Source organism: Ctenocephalides felis, unplaced genomic scaffold (genome assembly GCF_003426905.1).
Source record: "Ctenocephalides felis isolate EL2017-DRISC unplaced genomic scaffold, ASM342690v1 CF-g0.4_SCAFFOLD_03573, whole genome shotgun sequence".
Lineage (NCBI taxonomy): Eukaryota > Metazoa > Arthropoda > Insecta > Siphonaptera > Pulicidae > Ctenocephalides > Ctenocephalides felis.
Genome location: NW_020539727.1, coordinates 8,635,464 through 8,658,354, shown reverse-complemented (window position 1 = coordinate 8,658,354; position 22,891 = coordinate 8,635,464). Strand labels below are relative to the sequence as shown.

The window sequence follows — 22,891 nt, the reverse complement described above, 5'->3', positions numbered from 1 at the left end:
ATGATTGTCTTCTTATTAAATTATGAAAGCTTAACAAATTTTAAAAAAATTAAACTTTCACAGTATATTTTTATAATTTTATTATAAATAACATAAAATTTCATAATATCATGATATTCAGGATTTGCTCCAAATTATATTTTAAATTAAATTATAAAAGCACGAGAATGTATTAATTTAACTCCAATATTTGAAAAATTGATGAAAATAATATAACCTTTAGTGTTATATTGTTACAATTTCATTGCCAATAACAAAATGTTTTAAAATATAGAGACTTTCATTAACTAATATTGTTAAATGAACCTAAGAAAGTTTTTTTTCTTTAGAATTATAATTTGGCTAACTTATTCCGACTTTGAAATTTAAATCAGTTCTATAATAAAACTTATATTACAGTTTTATAATTGCATTTCTATATTGAAGAATTTAATATTATTTAATGAAGTCGTCAGATATTTAATAAATAATTAAATTATTTGATGAATTTGATCTTTATGATTGTCTTCTTATTAAATTATGAAGGCTTAAGAAATTTAAAATAAATTTAATTTTAATCTTGCGGAATATATTTACAAAAATATCATTTTAAGTGTTATTTCAATTTTAAACTTTTTAATCTTGAGAATATTAAAAATTTAAATAATATTTGAAATTATATTTTTATAATTTTATTATAAATAACAATATATTTCATAATATCATGACCTTCATCAACTAATAATTTTAAATGAATTTAAATTAAGATTTCTTGATAATTTAATAAGTTTAGGCAAAATTAATTAGTTAAAGTTAAAAGTATTTGACTTCAAAAGCAAATTTACATATGTTAATGAAACTTATATCACAATTTTATAACTGCATTCATTTGCTGGAGAATTTAATATTATTTAATAAAGAAAGATATTAATTAAATAATAAAGTTATATATTAAATAATAAAGATATTTGATGAATATCTTTGCTTGATTCCACATACATGAATACTATCAATTTATTTTAATTAAATTATAAAAGCATGAGAAATCTATCACCAACTTTAATATTGAAAAGTTTAATAAGAAAATAAAATAACCGTTTGACACACTATGAGCTATTCAAATATTTTAATTATATATATATTTAAATATGATATAGCTTAAAAAATACGTAATTTTATAATTGTAGACTGTAAGATTTTAATCTATTTATAATAAAATTGTTTAAACAAACTATAATGAGTGATCTAGTTAGTAGTGCCTTAGCAATAATAATAATAATAATAATAATGTAAGGAACATTTGTTTCCATTCAAATACAAAACAAACATTTAACTTTGATCAATTTAAAAATCATTAAAATTTTGAAGAATACATAATATAATTTATTAAAAAGCAGTACAGATTTTTGGTACAAATATATTTAATAAGCTAATAACAATAATATTTTGAATCACTAAAATTTTGAAACATGATCATATTGTAATTAATTAATTTTTATAATGCAGTAAAGATTTTTGGTACAAATATTTAATAAGCCAATAATAATATTTTGAATCACTAAAATTTTGAAACATGATTATATAGTAATTAATTCATTTTTAATATGCAGTACAGACTTTTGGTACAAATATTTAACAAGCCAATAATAATAATAATTATGTAATAAGCCAATAATTCTTAAGCGATTATAAACCTCAGACAAGAAATCAGATTTGCAGTTATTTTTAATTATATTAGAGCTTTAATTTTTTTAAGATTTATTTTATGTTAGTTTTAGGATTATTTTAGACATGCACGGTGTAGTGGCAATTATTTAAGATTCATTTTATTGTTAAATGGTGTCAGAAGGATGATGAATCTCTGAATGCCTGAGTTAAAATATTATGCACATGAAATAAAAAATATTTTTATACATTATGTGTTTATTTTATACTAGGCAATCACTCTTTGCAGTTATGGATTTTTATTTATTATTTATATAATTTTGAACAGAAATTCACTTTTGGTACAATTAGATATGATGGTGGTGAAATGCAAATGTATTTTGGTGGTTGAGCTGTATTAGATGCATCGAGTGAAATATCAAAATCAGCATCGATTTCTAAGATGCTAAGTGTTTTCAGTACTGAAATTTTCTTGTTGATGTATTTCATATATAATAAGTTTCTTATATCATTTCTACATAATATGAAAAGTTCTATTCAACTGTTGAACACAATTTAGGCATCCTAATTAGGTATTCTAGGTAAAATTAGTTGGCAAATTAAATTTCATGTATGCATCATTTATACATAATGTGAAAAATAGCCTCCTTAACTTTGTGTCCAAAAGACAGCTGCTTCAAATTGCTAATACTTTTAGCAAAATTCAATAGTAATAAAAACATTTTTTTATTTTTAAATTATAATTATATTTCATAATTTTCATACAAAAATATTTTATTACATCTTTTGGATCATATTTTCTCCACCATGCGTCTCTATTTTTTTTCTCAGAGACACACAGTTTACATATAAATTCTCCTAAATGATTTAAATAATTATAATCTCATGGCAGAAGGAATAATAAATTTTATCTAGAGTAGAGATAGAATAGAATAATTTGTCTAATATAAGATTTGTCTAAATTTTTGCGTTAGAAGTGTGCACACATGCTACATGTGTGCAAATTGGAAGCATATAATTAATTTAATTTAATTAATTTATTATCTTACAATTATAATACATTTTTTGTTAATACACATTGTGGTGTGATGATATCTACAAAGATTTAGAGAGCGAAGTTTGGGAAATTGTTTTGGTATGAAAGTTTTAGTCGTAGTTGACAAAGTAATGGATTATAAAGGATTAGTTGGTGCAATATAGTAAAAAGTATGAGAGAAAGATTTGGTGATTTTGGAAGCGTTTTATAGAAATATGCAAGAGGATTTAATTTGATAACAGACTTGAAACTTAGAAGTTCCTCATTTTTGTCAATTGCTGGTGGATGATGCAACAATTTGGTATTGGATCTTTACATATTGCTATTGTATAGATATTTAAATTCATGTTGCAACTATATTTGCACAAAATGTTGTATTTGCATCAAATTTGTATAGAATCGATTCTCAATTTAGGAACAAGATTAGAAAAATATCCTTGATGAGCAATACGCTTCCGTATGCCCAAAAAGTACACATCTGAACAACTTCGTCTGCAATTTCTTTTAATGTAAAATACTTGTCCGTTATCCTTTATCCTTTATTCTTTATCCCCTTGCACTATTTCCATTATAGAAGATCAACTAAAGCTTGATGGTTTATCAATGAAAGTTAGTGATTTTATTATAATACTGATAATTGCATATGATTTTTTCTAATGTCAACTACTGTATGTATGTCTTTCGATTATGTGTGTTAGAAAAATAACTTCTAATGATGATTTTTATGAAAAAAATGCAGAATAATGTTCTTCTAGTATCTGTAACCGCCTCCGGCTCCAGCAGCTTGTCCGCTACCGCCTGGGTAACCGCCAGCTGGTGGGTCGGGGTATTTGGCTTGGCCTTCGTATGTCACCTGGAATAAAAGAAATAGTCTTACTTTCCAAAAAATATTAATCTTATTTAAATATTTATAGAAATTTGGATCAATTTTCAATTTATTCTACAATTTTATGCCAACAAAATATTTTCAATTAAACATTTATTTGTTTCCAATAATTTTTTTGGCGTTCATGCAAACTAATTCAGACTTAGAAATTCGGATTTGATCTGAAATTTGGATTTCTTTTTCAAATGAATTTTTTCATTTAATTTTTTTGAAGTAAAACTTCTTTAGGCGCGATATGGGTGTAAAAATTTTTAGGCGCGACACGGGTGTAAATCCGTACAAATGCAACGAAAATGCCAACGTGTAGTTGAACACTACGACGCCGTAAGCGCTGATGTCGCGAGTATCCACTCCCGTCATGTCATGCGTAAGTCGAGCGCTAAACCCTATATGAACTTGCATTAATTGAATCACGTTTTTTTTTACAAAAGAAGAGGTTGCTGTATTATGTCCTCATGGAATAAGACTTTTCTTAGAGAATAAATGTGCCATGGAATATAATAAATTTATATTGAATCTCGTTGAAGACAAAATAATATCTACTGCCACGGATATTTATGTAGGTTGCCATGCGACAGATCAACAATCATACATTCGTCAGCAGTTTCAAAAAAATCGGTTATTGATACCGGGGCTTTGCCGTATGAAATAATTTTAGTTCTGAATAAATTTTACATAATAACAACTAATATTGATGTAAGTGATGGCTTAGCTAATGGTTGTGTAGGAAAATTAGTGTACATAGAACGTGGCGATAATGATGAACTTCTACGTTTATGGTTTGAATTTCCTGGTAAGATAAGTAACAAAATTAGGAAGAAAGCTTCACATCATATTCAAACTCTTAATATCAGTAGGACAGCTGTGCCGATGCTCAGGAGATCTTATTATTATTGATGTTATATGATTATTAAAAGATGATTTTTAAAATTCAAATATGATGTTTTTTTTATTTTTATCTTAATTGCCTACTCATACAATATTAAAAGTTTTACTTCAATCGCGTGTGATCCTTACGCGCACTCTTTTTTTTTTTGATATTTTTATATAAATGTTACTTCTATAAATTGCAGTCTCATTATCAGTATAAATCTAGGTAACAATCAATAGGACAGAAATTCATTGCATCTAAAAATTATCAAATTTTAGATTTCTATTTCTTCTCCGTTTCTGACCTAAATTTTTCCAATATTATTTTAAAATCATATGATTAAAACTATTAAGCTAAGGATATGTGAAATGTGATTAGTAAATGTGAATTGAAAATTAACATAACCATTCAAAAATATCTTTGCAAAGTAATAAATCATTTGAAGAGTATACTTCAGAAGAGAATATGACGCCTCAATATGAGAAGAACATTACATAGTTGGAACAATATGAAAAATTTATTTAGACATTGGCCTCCAAAGTGTGCTTATTTTTTATAAATACTAAGAAAAAAAATCATTTGGCTTAGGATCTTAACATATGTATACAAATAAAATTATTTTTAAGAAAAAAATAGAAAAGGAAAATGAAAACTTATAACTAAATTAATTTGATTAACCACAAGACCTTCTTCATTTTGTTCATAGTTTAAAAAAATAAAAAAAAATAGAGAAAAATACTATCGTATCTAGTCTGAGAGAAAAATTGGACTTACAAATGAGTAATAAATGAAATGATTTTGATAAAAAAAAAACGATCGATGGAGTTTATACTTCTATAGTGAATTTTTCTAGTATAATTGTGTTCTATATAGTAATAGTGTTCTATACCTTAATTATAGAGTGCAAACTATATTATAAAAGATTTATGATTTACAGCAGAGTATGAGAAAAACTTCAGAGTACATACTGAAGAATAAAGAAGAAATATTATAAAATTATAATATTTTAGATTTATTTAAAAATATGATTGACAGCAGAGTAGACGGCGAAGAATGATTCATTTGGGCAGATGATCTCAATGTTGAATTAGAGCTACAAGTATATAATAAAAGAAATAATTTTTGAAAAATAATCGATAATAATAATCATATATATAAATTTATTTTGAAGTAGACTCTGAAGAATGAAGAAAAAACTATCATAAGTTAACACTATCTTAGATTTCAGTTAAAATTTGAGCTGCAAGTAAGTGGTACATGATTGGATCGATCTTGAGAAAACAATCAATGCAGTTTTTTTTACATATCTTTATAAATTTTGTTAAAAAATAATTGTAAATTTATTAGCCAGCTTTATACAAATGATTCACTTTCAAAGGTTTCTGAAGATTTGGGAAAAAACTATTATTTACCACCCTACCACTAGTTGTAACATAAAATTTTAATGTTAGTTTGAAAAAGATATGAAAGAATTACAAATGCGTGATCAATACAAAAACTACTAAACTAATCTTGAAAAAACTACCATTCTAGATGTGTTTAATAAATAGATATGTATAGTAACTTTTAAAAATTATTATCATATCTTTATTGCTTTGTTTTGAATTATAAAACTAACGATTATAATTCAATTAAAAAAATATGAAAAAGACATGCAATTGCATATTAATATTAATATTTTGTTCCGAAAAGATTTCAACAAAATGAATTTATAAAAAAAAGAAAGAAAATCATTGACTACACACAGTTTCACAAAAAAAGTTGCCTCTGCTCTAGAGCATATGTTTTCCAATATTTTTTCACAGCTGAACAAGAATCTAAAAGAGTTGCGAATTTTTTGGAATGATAATCAAAGTTTGTTTCTGTCGTTTCCTGGTTCTTTTTTTTTTCTTAAATGGCATTTTTCCACTCTATTAGTTTTTTCAGCATTAAGCAGTAATCTGCAAAATTATTTATATTATCATCATATCTTGTTTGCTTTGTTTTGGACCTTAGAGCGAACGCCCTAACATTTATAATTTAATCAAGTTTATAAGAATTTTATGATTGACATTCAAGTATCTTCTGAAAATTAGAAGAAACTCTTATCACGAGAAAAAAAACAAACGTTGCAGTTCTGAACATGAATCTAGAATCTGACACGATGCAGTTTTTTCTAGACTAATTTACTTTGGATAATAAAAGACTATTTATTATCACTACTATTATTTGATTTTTTCATCAATATAGATCAATGAAACTACTATTATATGATTATTTTCCAGTTAATATAGCTTTTTCCTAATCTTCCTTATTTCAGCATCAATTAAAAACAACAATGAGTATCTGCTCTCCTATCATTAAACAAGTTCATCTAGGAGAGATTGGATTTAATAATTAAATTTATGCCTACCGAGGGCAATGACGAAAATGCTGCACTATCACTGATTTTCTTGTACTTATTTAATGTTATCGGATAGTTACTCAACATTTGAAAAATTCATCGACCTACCCATATTCAAATAAATCTTATCTAGAATTGAACCTGATGGTAAATTTACGTGCTACAGTTGGTGACGACATCTATTGAATGCTGAAAGAATTATAATTGATGTAACATCAAAGCGGCCGTGTTTGCCATCTATTTATACTTATTTATCTATGGATCTACTGTAAATCAAATAATAAATAAAATTCATCAATCAATTGGCCTACTGTAAATTGATCCATTACTCTCCTCCATCTACTTACCTCTGAGTTGAAACCGTTCTTCCAGTCGGCAGTGTACCTGACGATTTGCAGCCTGCCGTCGGGTAGTTGTACTCGGTATTCGCCCCTCGTTACGTCACCGTCGCTGACGGCGTTGTGGGAGTAATCGTTGCCAGACTCGGCGTCCTGGACGGCGTAGGCGAAGTCGAAGGGCATTCCGGGGACGTGCTGGTGCTAATAGTAATTGATAATTAAATGAAATTGATAGATGGGTTGATACGTATTTTTGAGTCGATTGTACGAAGATGTTGTGTGAAACAATAATTATATGCAGAATATTATCTTAGTGTGGATATTTGTTATTCTTTCAATTGTTTACAGAAGACTAATGCTATAAGATAGCATTTTTTTGGAGCAATTTAGCTCCAAATTAGGTTAAGTGTGACATGACATTTTAATGTAAAAAAGAAAAAAAGTGTACAAAAAATCGATGTATAATAAAATCATCGTTGAATTACAAAGTATTGAATTTTAGTCAAATTCGCCCAATTAGCGAATATTAAAGGCTTTGTAAGTACAACCGTAAACTTAAACAGAGAAAACATTTATGGAAATGCTCTCCATAAGAAGTTTAAGTTTCTATCAGAAAATCCGACTAGCAAATTTTATATTTTCTCGATATTTCAAGATATTTTGAATCGTTTCAGACCAAAATTGAGAAAAGTATAGCTATGTCTATGTGCCAATTTTAGACCCTACGTTGATCAGTTTTGCATGATCAGCTAAGCATTTTGAACCGTTTCCAAAGACCAAAATTGGAAAAAAGTATTATTATGAGTATGTGAGCCCATCCTAAGACCATTTGTCGACGGTTTCTCAAAAGCAGCTGAATCTAATTCAAAAATTTAAAAGCCATTTGAAGTATCTCAATATAAGGACTTGCGTTGATCAGTTTTCCATGATCAGCTAAGCCATTTCATTATAATTGACCGAAAAGTGTAAAATTTTTGTTTACATTTTAATCAAATTTCATAAATCGATTTTGAACAATGAAAGATATCATTTGAGTACTATGCTAAATTGTTTTCTGCCGAAATCGGTTGGGCCAAAATTTTTTTTGTTTGAATAATCCAAAAATTCCAAACATAGCAATTCTATCATTTAGCGAGTTACATAGTTATATATATTTATCAATATTTTATGCATTTATAAATAAAATCGTAAATATTTTCATTTAGACTTTTAGCAATACTGTTGAATTGCTGGATCACAAAAATTGTAAATTTATTGGAAAAATCAATGTCTGTTTTATACGTTCGTAATATACTTTGCCTTTGTCTCTGATCAAGTTCACATTCGAAAAATATGTAGGTACATATATGGGTCTTACAAGTTAAATATAAACAAAATATCAATTAATACGTCTAGAAATGTTGCAATATGTGCCCTGCATTGTTTTATTCAATATATTTTATAATATAGGTCTTCTTTTGAAATCTTTAAATAATTTGCTCAGCTTGCTTAACAAATTGCTTACATCAATTTATCAAACAATTTGCGAAATAAAAATGTATCAATTTATAGACATTTATAGAGAGTTGGAACATTCAATCCATTTACATTGTGTAGGTTTTCGAGGAATAATTAGGATTTTTAATTATTTTTCTAAGTAGGTAGTAAATTTTAAAATGTAAGCCGAACGAAAATTGTATGTAATTGAAAAAATCGTTAAAGTTCAAAGAAATTAAATAAAACAACAATAAAAAGATTTTAAATAAAATTTTATAATAACGTAATTTAGCCTTATCTGACGGTTCTTTATTTATTGATTTCAAAATTAAACTTTGGTTAATTTTATGGACCAATTCATTAAATCTATATCAACGTTAAGTTTTGTGATGTCTATATCTTTTTAAAACTTGCGTAGCTAATATCTAAAAAAAAAATTTAATTTTTGCTTTAAATTTTATCTAAGACTTGTTTTCTAACTCATTTAATTTGTTTTTCAGATTTATTGGAATTGTGGTAAATTAGTTGTGATCATCCACTCTTGTAAGGATCTTCTTGCAATTCGGTGAGTGTTTAATATAATACATTTTTATTGTTTCACATAAATGTAATTTTTAAGGGTCTATCAAAATATTTCTTATCGAATAAAGCAATTGCTGAAATTTCAAAATATGATAAATAATTTAGGGCATTTTGAAAATCTAGCTTTAATAAGTTAGTAAAAATCATTCTTATTACTAAACTAAAACAACGCTATTAAAGCAGTTCATCATTAAAGCCAAATGCTGTATCATAATACAGCAAATTTCTAAATTCTAATTATTCAGTTTAAATTATCTCTCTAAATGTTTGGTTTAAGCAATATTAATTTCTAACAAAATTATCTAAATATCTATAAAAACAGCGTTAGAATAAAAAAGCTTTTTATATCAATCTATGCTAAAAAGTAAATTTATAATATCATGTATACTTCGCAGTTCTTCTAATTTTGCTTAAGTTATTTAATTATCTGTTAAAGTAGCGTTAAAATAAATAAGCTTTCTATATCAATCAGTGCTAAAAATTAAATTGGTTGATTATCATTACAAAAGAATAGTCTCTTCGGTTCTTCATCGAAGTACCATTAGTTGCTAGCTTGCCTGGAGAAATATTTCTCTGGAAATAGTCGTTATCTACTATTTATAAAAAAACAATAGTAGATAAAGATTTTCCTTATATCAACGTTATGAACGTTTGAAATTTTTGTTTTGCAAAAATAGTTAAAAAAAAAATCAAATTTTCATTTTCATTTTTCTTCTGACATCCTCCTCTCTCTATCAAAAAATCATCTTACATCTCCGCTTCCGCCTGATGGTCCAGAAGGATAGCTACCGCCTCCTGATGGTCCTGAAGGGTAACTGGTAGGACCAGATGGTCCTGATGGGTAACTTGATGGTCCTGCTGGACGTTGACCTGGATAACTGCTTGGTCCCGAAGGAAAACCTGAGTTTGGCTGGTAGGGTGGTCGTGTAGGGAAGGGTTGCTGATATTAAGCAAAGTTAAAGGTTAGTAGTTAATCGAAAGCCTATTAACTAATTTACTGTATTAATTTGTCTAAAGTCTGTTGGTAGATTAGGATTTTGTTAAAATTGTGCTAAATGTGATAAAGGAATCTATTGGATTCTATTTTGGTGTTCATATTGGTCGTCTTGTTTTTGAGGTAAAATAATATTCTGGTTGGAATCTAGTGTTGGCCAATTTATTCTAAAGTTATCTAAAAGCTTACAAGATTTACTTCAAAAGTTTTTTAATGCGATGCCTAATTTTAATCAGGTTATATCAATTCTACGCTGACTATCAGCAATATTTTGGTCATCAAATCTAAATTCATAAGCAACTATAATTATCACGTTTTTGGCAAAAATGATTTAGACCAGCGAATGTAATTTTATAAGCAATTATTTATTTAGTTTTTAGTAAAAATTATCAATTTAGAATTCAATTTTTGGATCACTTACCTGATTTGGTCTTGGTCCAGATGGGTATCCACTAATTGGTGGTAAATAAGCGTTTTGTCCAGGAGCTACTTGGGCTACAGCTGCTGCTAAGCATGCTGCTGACAGTATTAACTGCAAAGAAAAAAAATACGTAAATATTAATAACCATTTTTCGATATACATGATAAAAGATTTGACTGTTCGAAATTCAGTCCTCATGAAGAAAAAAACGATTTTTTACAAAAAATACCATGTCGTGTTTAAATTTTATATTTTCTTGGGAACAACATTTGGAAAAATATGTATGTGTATTTAGGGTAGTCCTTAATATGGATATTTTCGAATTTCCTTGCACCCAGGGGCTCAAATGATTCCAAATTGATAAAATAAAATTATCTGAAAGTTTTATCTCTTAATAATAACTTTAAGATAGTCCGCACTCCAACCAAAGTTTCTGTGAGTCAATTTCCATTTGTTTTATAACTATGAGACTAGTGAATCAAAATTTTGAGAATAGCATTGTATTTGCTCATTTTGATCCTAAATAAAAAAAATTACAATAATTAACTTCCCGTAGGGTAAGTTATTGTAATGGGCCGAAAATCGGAATTGAAAATTTTTACATTTCTCGACGTTTTGAAGGTTTCTGAACGTTTTGGCATACCTCAGAAAAAATGGATGTGTGTGTGTGTGTGTGTGTGTGTGTGTGTGTGTGTGTGTGTGTATGTATGTATGGATACAAATTTCCAGTCACGTTTTAGGGCGCACGGATCAACCGATTTGAATGGTTCAAAAAACATTCGATTCCTATTGATTGGGAAAAGAGCTGATTAGTTTTTGACAAAGGCAGGTCCAGCCGTTTCGGAGATACGGAGCAAAGAGTGCAGAAAATAGAAATCGAATTTTTGAGCGAACGGAGTATCCGATTTGAATGATCTAAAAAACATTCAATTAGTAATGATTGGGAGAAGTGTTTGTTAGTTTTTGGCAAAGGCAGGCCCAGCCATTTCGAAGATACGGAGCTAAATATGTAAAAAATGGCTGTTTTTGAGAGAACTAAGCGTCCGATTTAAATGATTCAAAGAACTTTCTGCTTGTCTTAACAAAATAATTGATTTTGAAAAAAAAATTTTGTTCCAATTTTTTTTTTTTTTTTTTTTTTTTTTTTTTTTTTATATCGAAAATATTTCAGATTTTATTTTTAATTCTGACTATAGTTCTAATATACTTTAAAAATAATTTCAACTCTGCAATTCGGTTTATATAATTCTTATAAATATTAGACAATGTTACAATATTTATAATAATCTATTTGAAAACATTCAGTATTCCTCGAACATTTCGTTACGGTGCGGGAAGTTCCAGCAATTTGCCTTAAGGCACGATGCCATAATTGCCTCAAGACAGAATTCCACTTACAGCTAGTTTTTTTATATATTTCCTAAATAAGTATTTACTCAGGAAAAAAAAACAAAGAAACTTTGGTTGGAGTGCGGACTATGTTAGAGTTAATATTAAGAGCTGAAATTTTCAGAGAATTTTTTTTTACCAATTTGGAACCATTTGAGCCCCTGGGAACAAAAAAATTTGAAAACATCCATATTAAGGACCACCCTAATTTATATGTATGTAAAGGTAGATTTGACTATTATTAAAGAAGCAAGGAAATTCGAAAAAAAAAACATATTAAGGACCACCCTAATGTGTATGTATATAAATGTAGATATGACTATTATTGAAGAAGCAAAGAAATTCTAAAAAAATCCATATTAAGGACCACTCTAATGTGTATGTATGTAAATGTAGATTTAACTTATTATTGAAGAACTATCAAAAAGCTATGTATTTCTTATGCGAACAGGCGTTTAAACATAAAACCTAACCTCCAAAAAGCACATGATTGCGAGCAACTTACACGATTATAGACATAAATAAAATATCTATTTAGCTTAAGACCACATTTCACACTATCATCATGATTTCTTGAATTTGAATCTTTGCTTGAATTTTAAAGTTGGAACAAAATAATTTAATAAAATTTGTGTGAAAGTATATTTTGTACTTTCCACTTCCAGTAACACTGTGATGTTAGAAATATTATTAATCAAAGTAAATTCACATTTTTTCTTCGAAATTATATAGAATGTAATAAATTTAACAAGATTCACTTTTTAACTTCCCGAAGGAGAAGTTTATGTTTTCATCAAAAAATCCGAATCGCTAATTTTATGTTTTCTCGACGTTTCGAGCCATTCTGAATCGAATGAGACCAAATTTGGAAAAAGTATGTGTGTGTGTGTGTGTGTGTGTATGTGTGTGTGTGTGTGTGTGAACAGATTTTTTGCCGTAAATCAACGTTTTCTCCAAAACGGTTGGACCGATTTCAAAAATTTAAAAGCCATTTGATGTATCTCGATGAGGACTATCGTCTCTGAGTTTTGTGCGGCGATCGGCCGGGCCGTTTCTTTGTAAATTGCAGAAAAGTGAAAAATTTTTCGTCCACGTTTTAGCCCGCAATTCTGAATCGATTCTGAAAATTCAAAAACCGTTCGATAGATATTGGTTGGGAATCGTGCTGATTAGTTTTTGGTAAAGATCGGCCGGGCCGTTTTCTTGTAATGAAGTTTTTTTTAAAAAAAAATTGACGATTTTTATGATTATTTTTTTGACGATAGATACCATAGTTTTCTAGGTCATACTAAAATATTACGGCCCTACGACAACTGGTTCAGCTTTAAAAATTCGTCAAAGTTTGCAAAAATCAGTATGGTCTTTTTGGCATTTGTCAAAATTAGACTTTTGATCGACGTATTCTCAAAAACGCCTGAACCGATTTTAGAAATTTAAAAGCCATTTGATGTATTTCGGTGAGGACTATCGTTTGTCAGTTTTGTGAAACGATCTGCCAAGCCGTTTCTTTGTAATTTGAAAAAAAGTGTTAAACTTTTCGTCCACATTTAAGCTCATCCTACCGAACCGATTTTAAAAAATCAAAAACTGTTCGAAAGATATCATTTGGGAATGATGCTGTTTAATTTTAGGTGAAAATCTACCGAGCCGTTTTCTTGTAATTAACTGTTGAAAAAAAGTGTTAAATTATCGTCCACATTTAAGCTCATCCTACCGAACCGATTTTAAAAAATCAAAAACTGTTCGAAAGATATTATTTGGGAATGATGCTGATTAATTTTAGGTGAAAATCTACCGAGCCGTTTTCTTGTAATTAACTGTTGAAAAAAAGTGTTAAATTTTCGTCCACATTTAAGCTCATCCTACCGAACCGATTTTGAAAAATCAAAAACTGTTCGAAAGATATCATTTGGGAATAATGCTGATTAAGTTTGGTGAAAATTTACCGAGCCGTTTTCTTGTAATTAAATGTTGAAAAAAAGTGTTAAATTTTCGTCCACATTTAAGCTCATCCTACCGAACCGATTTTAAAAAATCAAAAACTGTTCGAAAGATATCATTTGGGAATGATGCTGTTTAATTTTAGGTGAAAATCTACCGAGCCGTTTTCTTGTAATTAACTGTTGAAAAAAAGTGTTAAATTATCGTCCACATTTAAGCTCATCCTACCGAACCGATTTCGAAAAATCAAAAACTGTTCGAAAGATATCATTTGGGAATGATGCTGATTAATTTTAGGTGAAAATCTACCGAGCCGTTTTCTTGTAATTAACTGTTAAAAAAAAGTGTTAAATTTTCGTCCACATTTAAGCTCATCCTACCGAACCGATTTTGAAAAATCAAAAACTGTTCGAAAGATATTAGTTGGGAATGATACTGATTAATTTTAGGTGAAAATCTACCGAGCCGTTTTCTTGTAATGAACTGTTAAAAAAAATGTAAGCCGATTTTCATGGAACTTTTTTTGGCGATATACATCATGGTCTTGTAGAACTTACTGTAATATTACGGCCTTATATTATTACAACAAGTAGTTTAATTTTAAAAATTCGTCAAACTTTGCTAAAATTATTATCGTTTTTTTTTTAAAGTAGGATTGATGAAGTATATTATTTACACATTTTTTTGATCAAGTCGATTATTTACACATATCGGGAAGTTCATGTAATTTGCCTCAAGGCTAAATACCAAACCAACTAGTTTCTTGAATCGTTTTTCTCCATTTTGTACCAAAAGTATAATTTATATTAAATTTGTTTAAGTATAAATCCAGTATGAAAACTAGTATTGAAAACTTTTTATTAGGATATTTCATGTATTAGAATATTAACTATCTATTAATATATTTTTAAAATTAAAGAAATAGGCATCTGATTTGAATGATTCAATAAACTTTCTGCTTGTGTTGGCGAAACGATTATTTTTGGGAAAAGAAATTTTTGTTTTAATTTTCAAAATTTTTGTTTTGATTATCAAAAATAATTTAGATTTTTGAAGATACGGAAAGTTCCAGCAATTTGCCTTAGGGCACGTAGCCATACACCACTAGTTCTTTGTTAATTTTAGACGCAAACTTATTGTTACTTTCTAATGCCTTTGAAAACTCGTTAATAAATTACATCATTTTTTAAGTATTAAAAATTATTAAAAACCTAAAAATATTAACGTTCATATATAACATTATATAGTATTATATATATATATATATATATATATATGTATATATATATATATATATATATATATATATATATATATAATTTATTACCATTTCAGTATAGATTTGATTTACGGTGGAGAGAATGTTGCAACTTTTTTTGCAATATTTTAATTTATTATACTAATTATCATAATCGATAAAATCACGACGTCATATTAAAATGTTAATAATAGAGATGTAATGTGATAATGAGACATCTCGTAGGCATTTATGATGTTTTATAATTGATTTATAATCATATGATAAATAACAATCGATCATAATGTGGAAGAATACTTGCTAATATTCTTTTTTCTTAATAAATTTTTCTTAGTAAAATACATAGAAATTGAGTCAATTACGAATTTAAGTTTACATTGCAGTTACAGTTCTAGATTTTAGACTTAAATATTGAAATCAATATTAAAATATTTAAACAAAATATAAATGTCTGAAATGCAAACTCTTCTCGCCATCAGCAACGATTTTCAAAAAAAAAACAGTAAAGATATTCTACCAATCTATATCAATTTTGTAAATAACTAACAAAATAATAAAAAAGTCAATTACAATCTCAAATTATTTACAGATCAATTAAACATTACATAAAACCTAAGTATGTCGAAAACACTAGCAATAAATTGAGATTCTCATTCGCATGCGGTAATAATAAAAATATTTTATAATTAATTTACTTTTATTATGCGAATTCATAATATTTCAAAATCGTGTGAGGTTAAAATTATTTTGAAAATGCCTAATTAATTATAATAATTACGGCGGCAAAAACGCTAATTTCGTTCGTGAGAATTGGCTACCGTTACGCGGATGAACAATAGCGGTTATTTTTTGCTTCAAATACACATTATAATAATTTCACTTGCCTCTGTGTGTGTATGTATGAATTCAAAAACAACACATCCAATCGCCATGAAAATTTGGGAAATTTAGGTGAATCCCCGGGAAGGTTTTTGCATAATATTAACACCAGGTGGAAGGGTTAGGCAACTCTAACGTATTTTTGTCTATTTTTAAGGCAAATTTTATTTGTTTGTTTTTGTATAAAGCGTACAAAAAACCATATATGACCCTAAATTTTGACCCCGTTACCAAAAACTTGTATTTCGTTAAAGGTGGGCATCTAAAAATCAATTTTAAACTTGCTATTATTCTCATAATCAGACTAATTGAACATTAGTCTCATTACATAAAGTATGATGAAAATTCTAGTAATAAATTGAGATTCTCATTCGAATCTCATTTCCCATTCTTCACCACTTTTACTCTCAAGAGATGATATAACAATTTTTTTTCCCATGCTCGTATTAATTCATATAACGACATATTCATATTTTATTGCATACATTCAGAATTGTTGAAAAATTTATGGTGAAAGATCATGATGAGTGATCATCAATTAGATCAAAAAATTTAATTTGATGGTCAATATAACATACCAGAACTTTATTAAAGTTTGTTCATTTTTCAATAAAATTTAAATATTATGTATGATATAATAATAATTAACTTCTCGCAGTTAGTTGTTATAATCGTCCAAAATCGTTAGAAGTTATTGTAATCGTCCAAAGTTCGAGATTGAAAATTTTTACATTTCTTCACGTTTTGAAGGTTTCTGAAAATTTTGGCATACCTCAGAAAAAATGGATGTATGCGTATGTATGTATGTATGTATGTATAGATACAATTTTTCGTCCACGTTTTCGGGCGCACGGATCAACCGATTTGAATGGTTCAAAAAACATTCGATTTCTATTGATAAGGAGATGTGCTGATTAATTTTTGGCAAAGGCAGGTCCAGCCGTTTCGGAGAGACGAAGCAAAGAGTGCAGAAAATAGAAATTGAGTTTTTGAGAGAATGGAGCATCCGATTTGAATGATCTAAAAAATATTCAATTTGTAATGATTGGGAGAAGTGATTTTTAGATTTTGACAAAGGCAGGTCCAGCCGTTTCGAACATACCGAGCTAAATGTGCAAAAAATTGCAGTTTTTAGAGAACTAACTAATCCCGTTTGAATGATTCAAAAAACTTTCTACTTGTGTTAACAATACCATTGCTTTTGGGATTTTAAAAAAAAAAAATTTTTAAGTTTTTATTTGAATATCGAAAATAAATCAAATTTTAATTTTTTTCTAACTAAAGTTTTAAGACTTACTAATATGCTTCAAATAAATGATTTTAACTTTGCAATTGAGTTTATATATTTCTTATAAATATTATACAATGTCTTTTATTTTAAATTCAATTGATTAAGTTCTGTTTATGTCGTTTTCTGTAAACATATCAGTTACAGTATTTATAATAATCTATTTGAAAACATTTAATTTACGGTACGGGAAGTACCAGCAATTTGACCTAACGCGCGATGCCATTCACCACTAATGAATTTAATCTTGGAATTATGTTTCTAATTATTATAAACAGATTTTACTACTATAAAATCCTTTAATAATAACAATTCAATAAAATCGTGTTACTAAAAATTGTATTAAAAATATTGTCATGATAATAGTCTTGACAACTTATATTTGAAATATCAGGCCCTTGACTTCTAATCACTTCTAATATTTTCAAAGTAAGTTCAAATTTTGACATTAAATGATTTTTTTTTAAATATGAATATATGAATTTTTTTAAAGTTTTTAAAATGTATATTTACATAATTTTAAAACTAGTTTTTTTTTCAAAATACTAATTCTTATGAAAAATTAGTTCAATTACAAAGGCACGAATGCCCTGAGGAAAATTACTGCTTTTCTCCACCACATGTTTCTTATAGAACTTTGTTTATATATTTTTTTAAAAGTATATTTAGAATATCTAAAACAACAACAAACTGAATTGACAGAATTTTGCTTGAATTAGTTTGGGGTTTAATACTAACAATTCGCAAATTTTTGAACACGTAATTTTTTTAATAATTATCTTAAAGCGTATAGTTGAATCAGGATATTATGTCATTTTATTGGATACAAAATTTAATTGTTTATATATTATTTTTGAACTGTATATCATCAACAATAACAACATCAACAACGCATTCTATTATTTCGAAATACCTATAAGCTCTTGGCTCTATCATCTGGCTTCGATCCTCAAATACCGAGATTCTTCCGTGCTGACATTTATTTGTCGACTTGGAAATCCTTGAGAAATATCTTTCCGTCTAGAAGACATTTTACAACTCGATATTGCGTTCTTGAAGATGACGATAATAATGCCCCCGACTGCTAACTAACTATCTAAAACACTTGGGAGGAGGAGGATAATAATTGATGGTGAAAGATTCTATGAAAAAAATGGATTACCAACTATAAGCCTATGGTTCTGTAAATATTTCCATTACTATACTCGTATCATTTATTTGTTACCAAGAATCTCATCCAATCGATTGCATCTGATGAGCAAAGAGAGATTGTAGGTATCACCATGTCATAATAAAAGGCGCGCCTCCGACCATTTATTAATAAGCCATTCGCATTCAACAATTTCGCCCGATATCTTTTGTTCTTTTCAATATTATCATTCCTAGAGTCTTTTGTTAATTTATTATTGTTACACTCACAACTACTCCTTATTGTTGGTGTCAGAGACCAGAGATGTCAATTTAAGGTGCGGTACATTTTGCACTGCACTACTGCACCCACGATTTGAGATATTAAACTGATCACGTTCGGATGATTAATAATTAGTTGAATCTTTGGGAAGATTTTGTATCACGATTTTATGATAAATCTCATATAAAAAATAAGTGATGTATGAGAATTGTGATTTAAGAAAAATTACTTCAATTTCGCGTTTTGTGAGAAAATTTTAGATGGTTAACTTGATTTAGCATATACATTGACATTTGTGAGAAAATCAATTTTTATAACTAGGGAAAGGTTTGTTACAACTTAACTTAATATTTATGTGATGTATAAATAGTATCCAAATATTTTAATAATTATTTTTATAACCCATGTAACAAACTATAAAACAATGAAACTCATTTTATAAGTAATTTGAGATGGAATCTAAGCCATACTTAAACCAACTTGATTTTTCACAAACGAATTTGCAAGAGGAGCTTGATGGTTTTTATGTATACATGACAAATATGTATTGCATGTTTTTATAATCTACTGTCTGAAAAATAAATTATTAAAGAGAAATTGACAAAAACAATTACATCTACAATTGTTAATGATCCTAACATCTAAAAACCTAACTGGAATAAATAATTGAACCTAGTTGTATGTGGTATTTTGACTTAAAGCAAGTTTCATGATCTTTTCTAAATATGTGCAATAAATTAATAAGAATTCAGATTTAGCAACTTTTATCATTGCTACCATACAATTTTAAATTTCAAAGATTATCAAGGCTATGATCTCGCACATCATACTGAGATTCATCAAAATTATTGAAAATAAAACTAACTACCAATTAGAGAGAAATATACCAGAGTATCTTTACCCAAAATTTATCGGCACGATTCCCAACCGGTGTCCTTAGAACATTTTATCAATTTAAGTCGGTTCAGAATTTTTGGCTACGAGATGCTTAATTTTTTTTGCATATTTCTAAAGAATTGGTTCAGCCAATCCTCTCACCAACCTAACTAAGAAACTAACCAAGGTCCTTCGAGTTCTTATCGAGTTTCATCAAATGGATTTTCAATTTTTGAAATCAGTTCAGTCGATTTTTTTCTAACGAAACCAAAGGAAATTATCTGAATGAGAGTAGTTCCATACTAGTGGTGTATTAATATTTCTAATCAATTTTAGGATATTTTCCTAAATCAAATTAAAGTAATGGTGACGGAGATGATTCTGCAGAATCATTCTAAGTATGTAGTCTAAATAGTTCTGAGTAATATCAGAAAGTTTTTGAATAACTGCAATATAGATAAATATCTACAAATTACAAACAATTCCAAATAACTCTATCCCACCACTTTTTATTTAACCAGTTAATTTTGACGATTATATGGTCCTTCGAGTCTTTATCGAGTTTCATCGAACTGCTTCTAAACTTTTGAATTCAGTTCAGCTGTTTTTTTTTTCTAAATGAACCAAAGAAAATTTACGAAATTTCATGAAGGTAGTTGTATACTAATGGTGTATCGATATTTGTAATGAATTTTGGAATATTTTTCTAAATCACTACCTAAAGTAATGGTTCTCCAGAATAATTCTTAGTATGTTATATAAAAATTTCTGACCAATTTCAAAATGTTTTTACATAAGTGCAATATAGATAAATATCTACAAATTATAAACAATGCCTGATTACTCTATTCCAACACTTTTTATTTAACCAGTTAATTTTGACGAATATACTCCTCATGTAGAAGTAGCAGAATTTGTTGTATTGACAAATATATATGTGTCATGCGTATAAAACAGTGATCGTTTGCTAATTAAATTAAATATAAATTGATGAATATACTCGTCATGATCTCGATATGGACGTCACCAAACTATGCGCACTATTTGATAAAAGCGTCAAAAACACCCTTTTCAAAATATTTTTCTAAATCCACATGAAGTTAATTTCAAAAGCTGACGAAGATGGTTTTCTCATCATACCAGCTAGAGAAATTAAATTTTTCTTCTAACTATTTGTAATTATTTTATTTCTGGTACAAAGCTTTCCAAGACTATTCTATCCATCTACCAAATCTATCTTTTATCTAAAAGCATAAATTTTGCGCAACTGTCTATGTAAGTTGCAAGTAACTTGCACGTACAATTTGTTGCTTCTTCATCTCGTACCTGACTTGTTGTAGTCGTACGTGTTGTGTGATTTGCAGATAACGCCGAAGACATGTTGTCATAATCAAATTTATAATTATTGATTTAATGATGTATAAAGACACGTGCCAGGCAATAGAGAGAAGGATGCTATCGTAGCATCATATGATGATGAGCAACACAATTGCAAAAGGTTTCTGAGAGATTTTATTGTTGGAAGCATCTGTTGAGCAAAATTATTTCTGTGCTGTTACTGAATAACGATGCAACTGAAATTTTTCTTTACGTTCCAATCGTTTCTGAACACTTTGGCATGTCCTAGAAAAATAGATGTATGGATACAATTTTTTGTCCACGTTTTTGAAAGCACGGATCTACAGATTTGAATACACAATTCGATTTTTATTCATAGGAAGATGTGCTGATTAGTTTTTGGCAAAGGAAGATATACAGATCATTATTATTGATTTATAGTATTGATACCAGGATGACTGATAGACAGCTGTTAAGGCAAACAAGTGTACAGGTAGACAGGTGACCTAGTAGACAGTTAGATACATAGAAAAGTTAACTTAGTTGGTATTGGTATTTTACCTTGAGGCAAGTTACATGAACTTCCCGATATGTGTAGACAATCGACTTAATAAATAAAAAATAAATTAATGTATGAGTGATTAAAAGTATTTCGAGTGGATTCATTACACATCATTGAAATCGAATGAACACATTAATTCGGAGTATTTTCTAAAATCAAATTTTCATAAATCAATAATTTTTTTAATTAAATCAGTTTCCTTGGGGCTTTAATGGTTTAGTATATGTTCATTAACACCAGGTACTCTACCGTTATAACAAGTAAATCGTCTAATTTTAATTTTAACAGACGTCAAAAAAACTACTCAATCAACTTCGAAGAATTTTCAAAAGTAAACCACTTGTCGTACGGCCGTAATATTTTAGTATGATCTATAAGACTAAGGTATCTACCGTCAAAAAAAGAAATCATAAAAAAATACGTAAAATCTTTTTTTAACACTTTATTACATGAATACGGCCCGGCCGATCTTTACTAAAAACTAATCTGCACGATTACTAACCAATATCTTTCGAACAGTTATTGAATTTTCAAAATCGATTGAGAATTGGGAGCTAAAACGTGGACAGAATTTTTTTCACTTTTCTGCAATTTACAAATTCAAAAAAACGGTTTGGCTGATCGTCGCGCAAATTTGATAAACTCTAGTCCTCAACGAGATACATCAAATGACTTTTAAATTTTTGAAATCGGTCCAGCCGTTTTTGAGAAAACTTCGATTTACGTCAAAAAATCTGTTCTAGTAGAAAGGCAAAGAAGTAAATAAGTATTGGTAGCTCAAAGGTAGGCAAGGTAGACCGGTAGCTACATAGACAAGTAGACAAGTAAACGGATGAGCAAGTAGGCAGGTCCAAAAGTAGACTAGTTGAAACTTTAACAGGACACTTCAACAGGACACTTTGTAACAAGTAAACCGTTAAAAATGTAATATTTGTTGAATAAGTCGATTATTATATAGGGAAGCTCATGCAACTTGTATTGTTTTGCTTCTACCTAAGAGTTAGCTCTAAATACTAATTTGGTAACATATCTATATAATATATAACTAATATTACATAGATTAGAATCTGAATTTTTTTTTATGTGAGAGATACTCTACTCACGAAACAATTCTAAAATGTGCAACAAATTTCTACTAAAATCTAAGAAGTGGCAAAAATTAGCGACGATTACTTAAAATTCAGCAATGAATTGATCTCAAGGTTGTATTTCGAGTTTTGTAATTTCTATCTACTTAAGTTTTCAGGAGACAACTTTTGTATCCTCATAATCATAAGTAGTGAAAACATATTTTTCTCGAGTGTTCATACTTAATGAG

The 22,891-nt window shown here is 28.3% G+C and overlaps 1 protein-coding gene across 1 annotated transcript; it reads right to left on the bottom strand.

The window, feature by feature from the left end:
• Positions 1 to 3,431: 3,431 nt before the first annotated feature.
• LOC113389460 (pro-resilin-like) lies at positions 3,432 to 21,053 on the bottom strand. Its single transcript, XM_026626492.1, has 5 exons — positions 21,000 to 21,053; positions 10,632 to 10,742; positions 9,968 to 10,156; positions 7,168 to 7,359; positions 3,432 to 3,533 (listed from the first exon to the last, which is right to left on the bottom strand). The coding sequence occupies exons 1-5, from the start codon at positions 21,051 to 21,053 to the stop codon at positions 3,432 to 3,434; spliced, it is 648 nt and encodes a 215-aa protein (XP_026482277.1).
• Between the last annotated feature and the right edge of the window lie 1,838 nt (positions 21,054 to 22,891).

Bases quoted from the DNA above. Each gene is read 5' to 3' on its own strand.
- LOC113389460 (XM_026626492.1), bottom strand. From the start codon at position 21,053: ATGTCTTCGGCGTTATCTGCAAATCACACAACACGTACGACTACAACA. The intron at 10,743-20,999 runs GTACGAGATGAA...TTTTCTTTGCAG, and splicing joins GTACGACTACAACAAGTCAG to TTAATACTGTCAGCAGCATG. The intron at 10,157-10,631 runs GTAAGTGATCCA...GCTTAATATCAG, and splicing joins CTGGACCAAGACCAAATCAG to CAACCCTTCCCTACACGACC.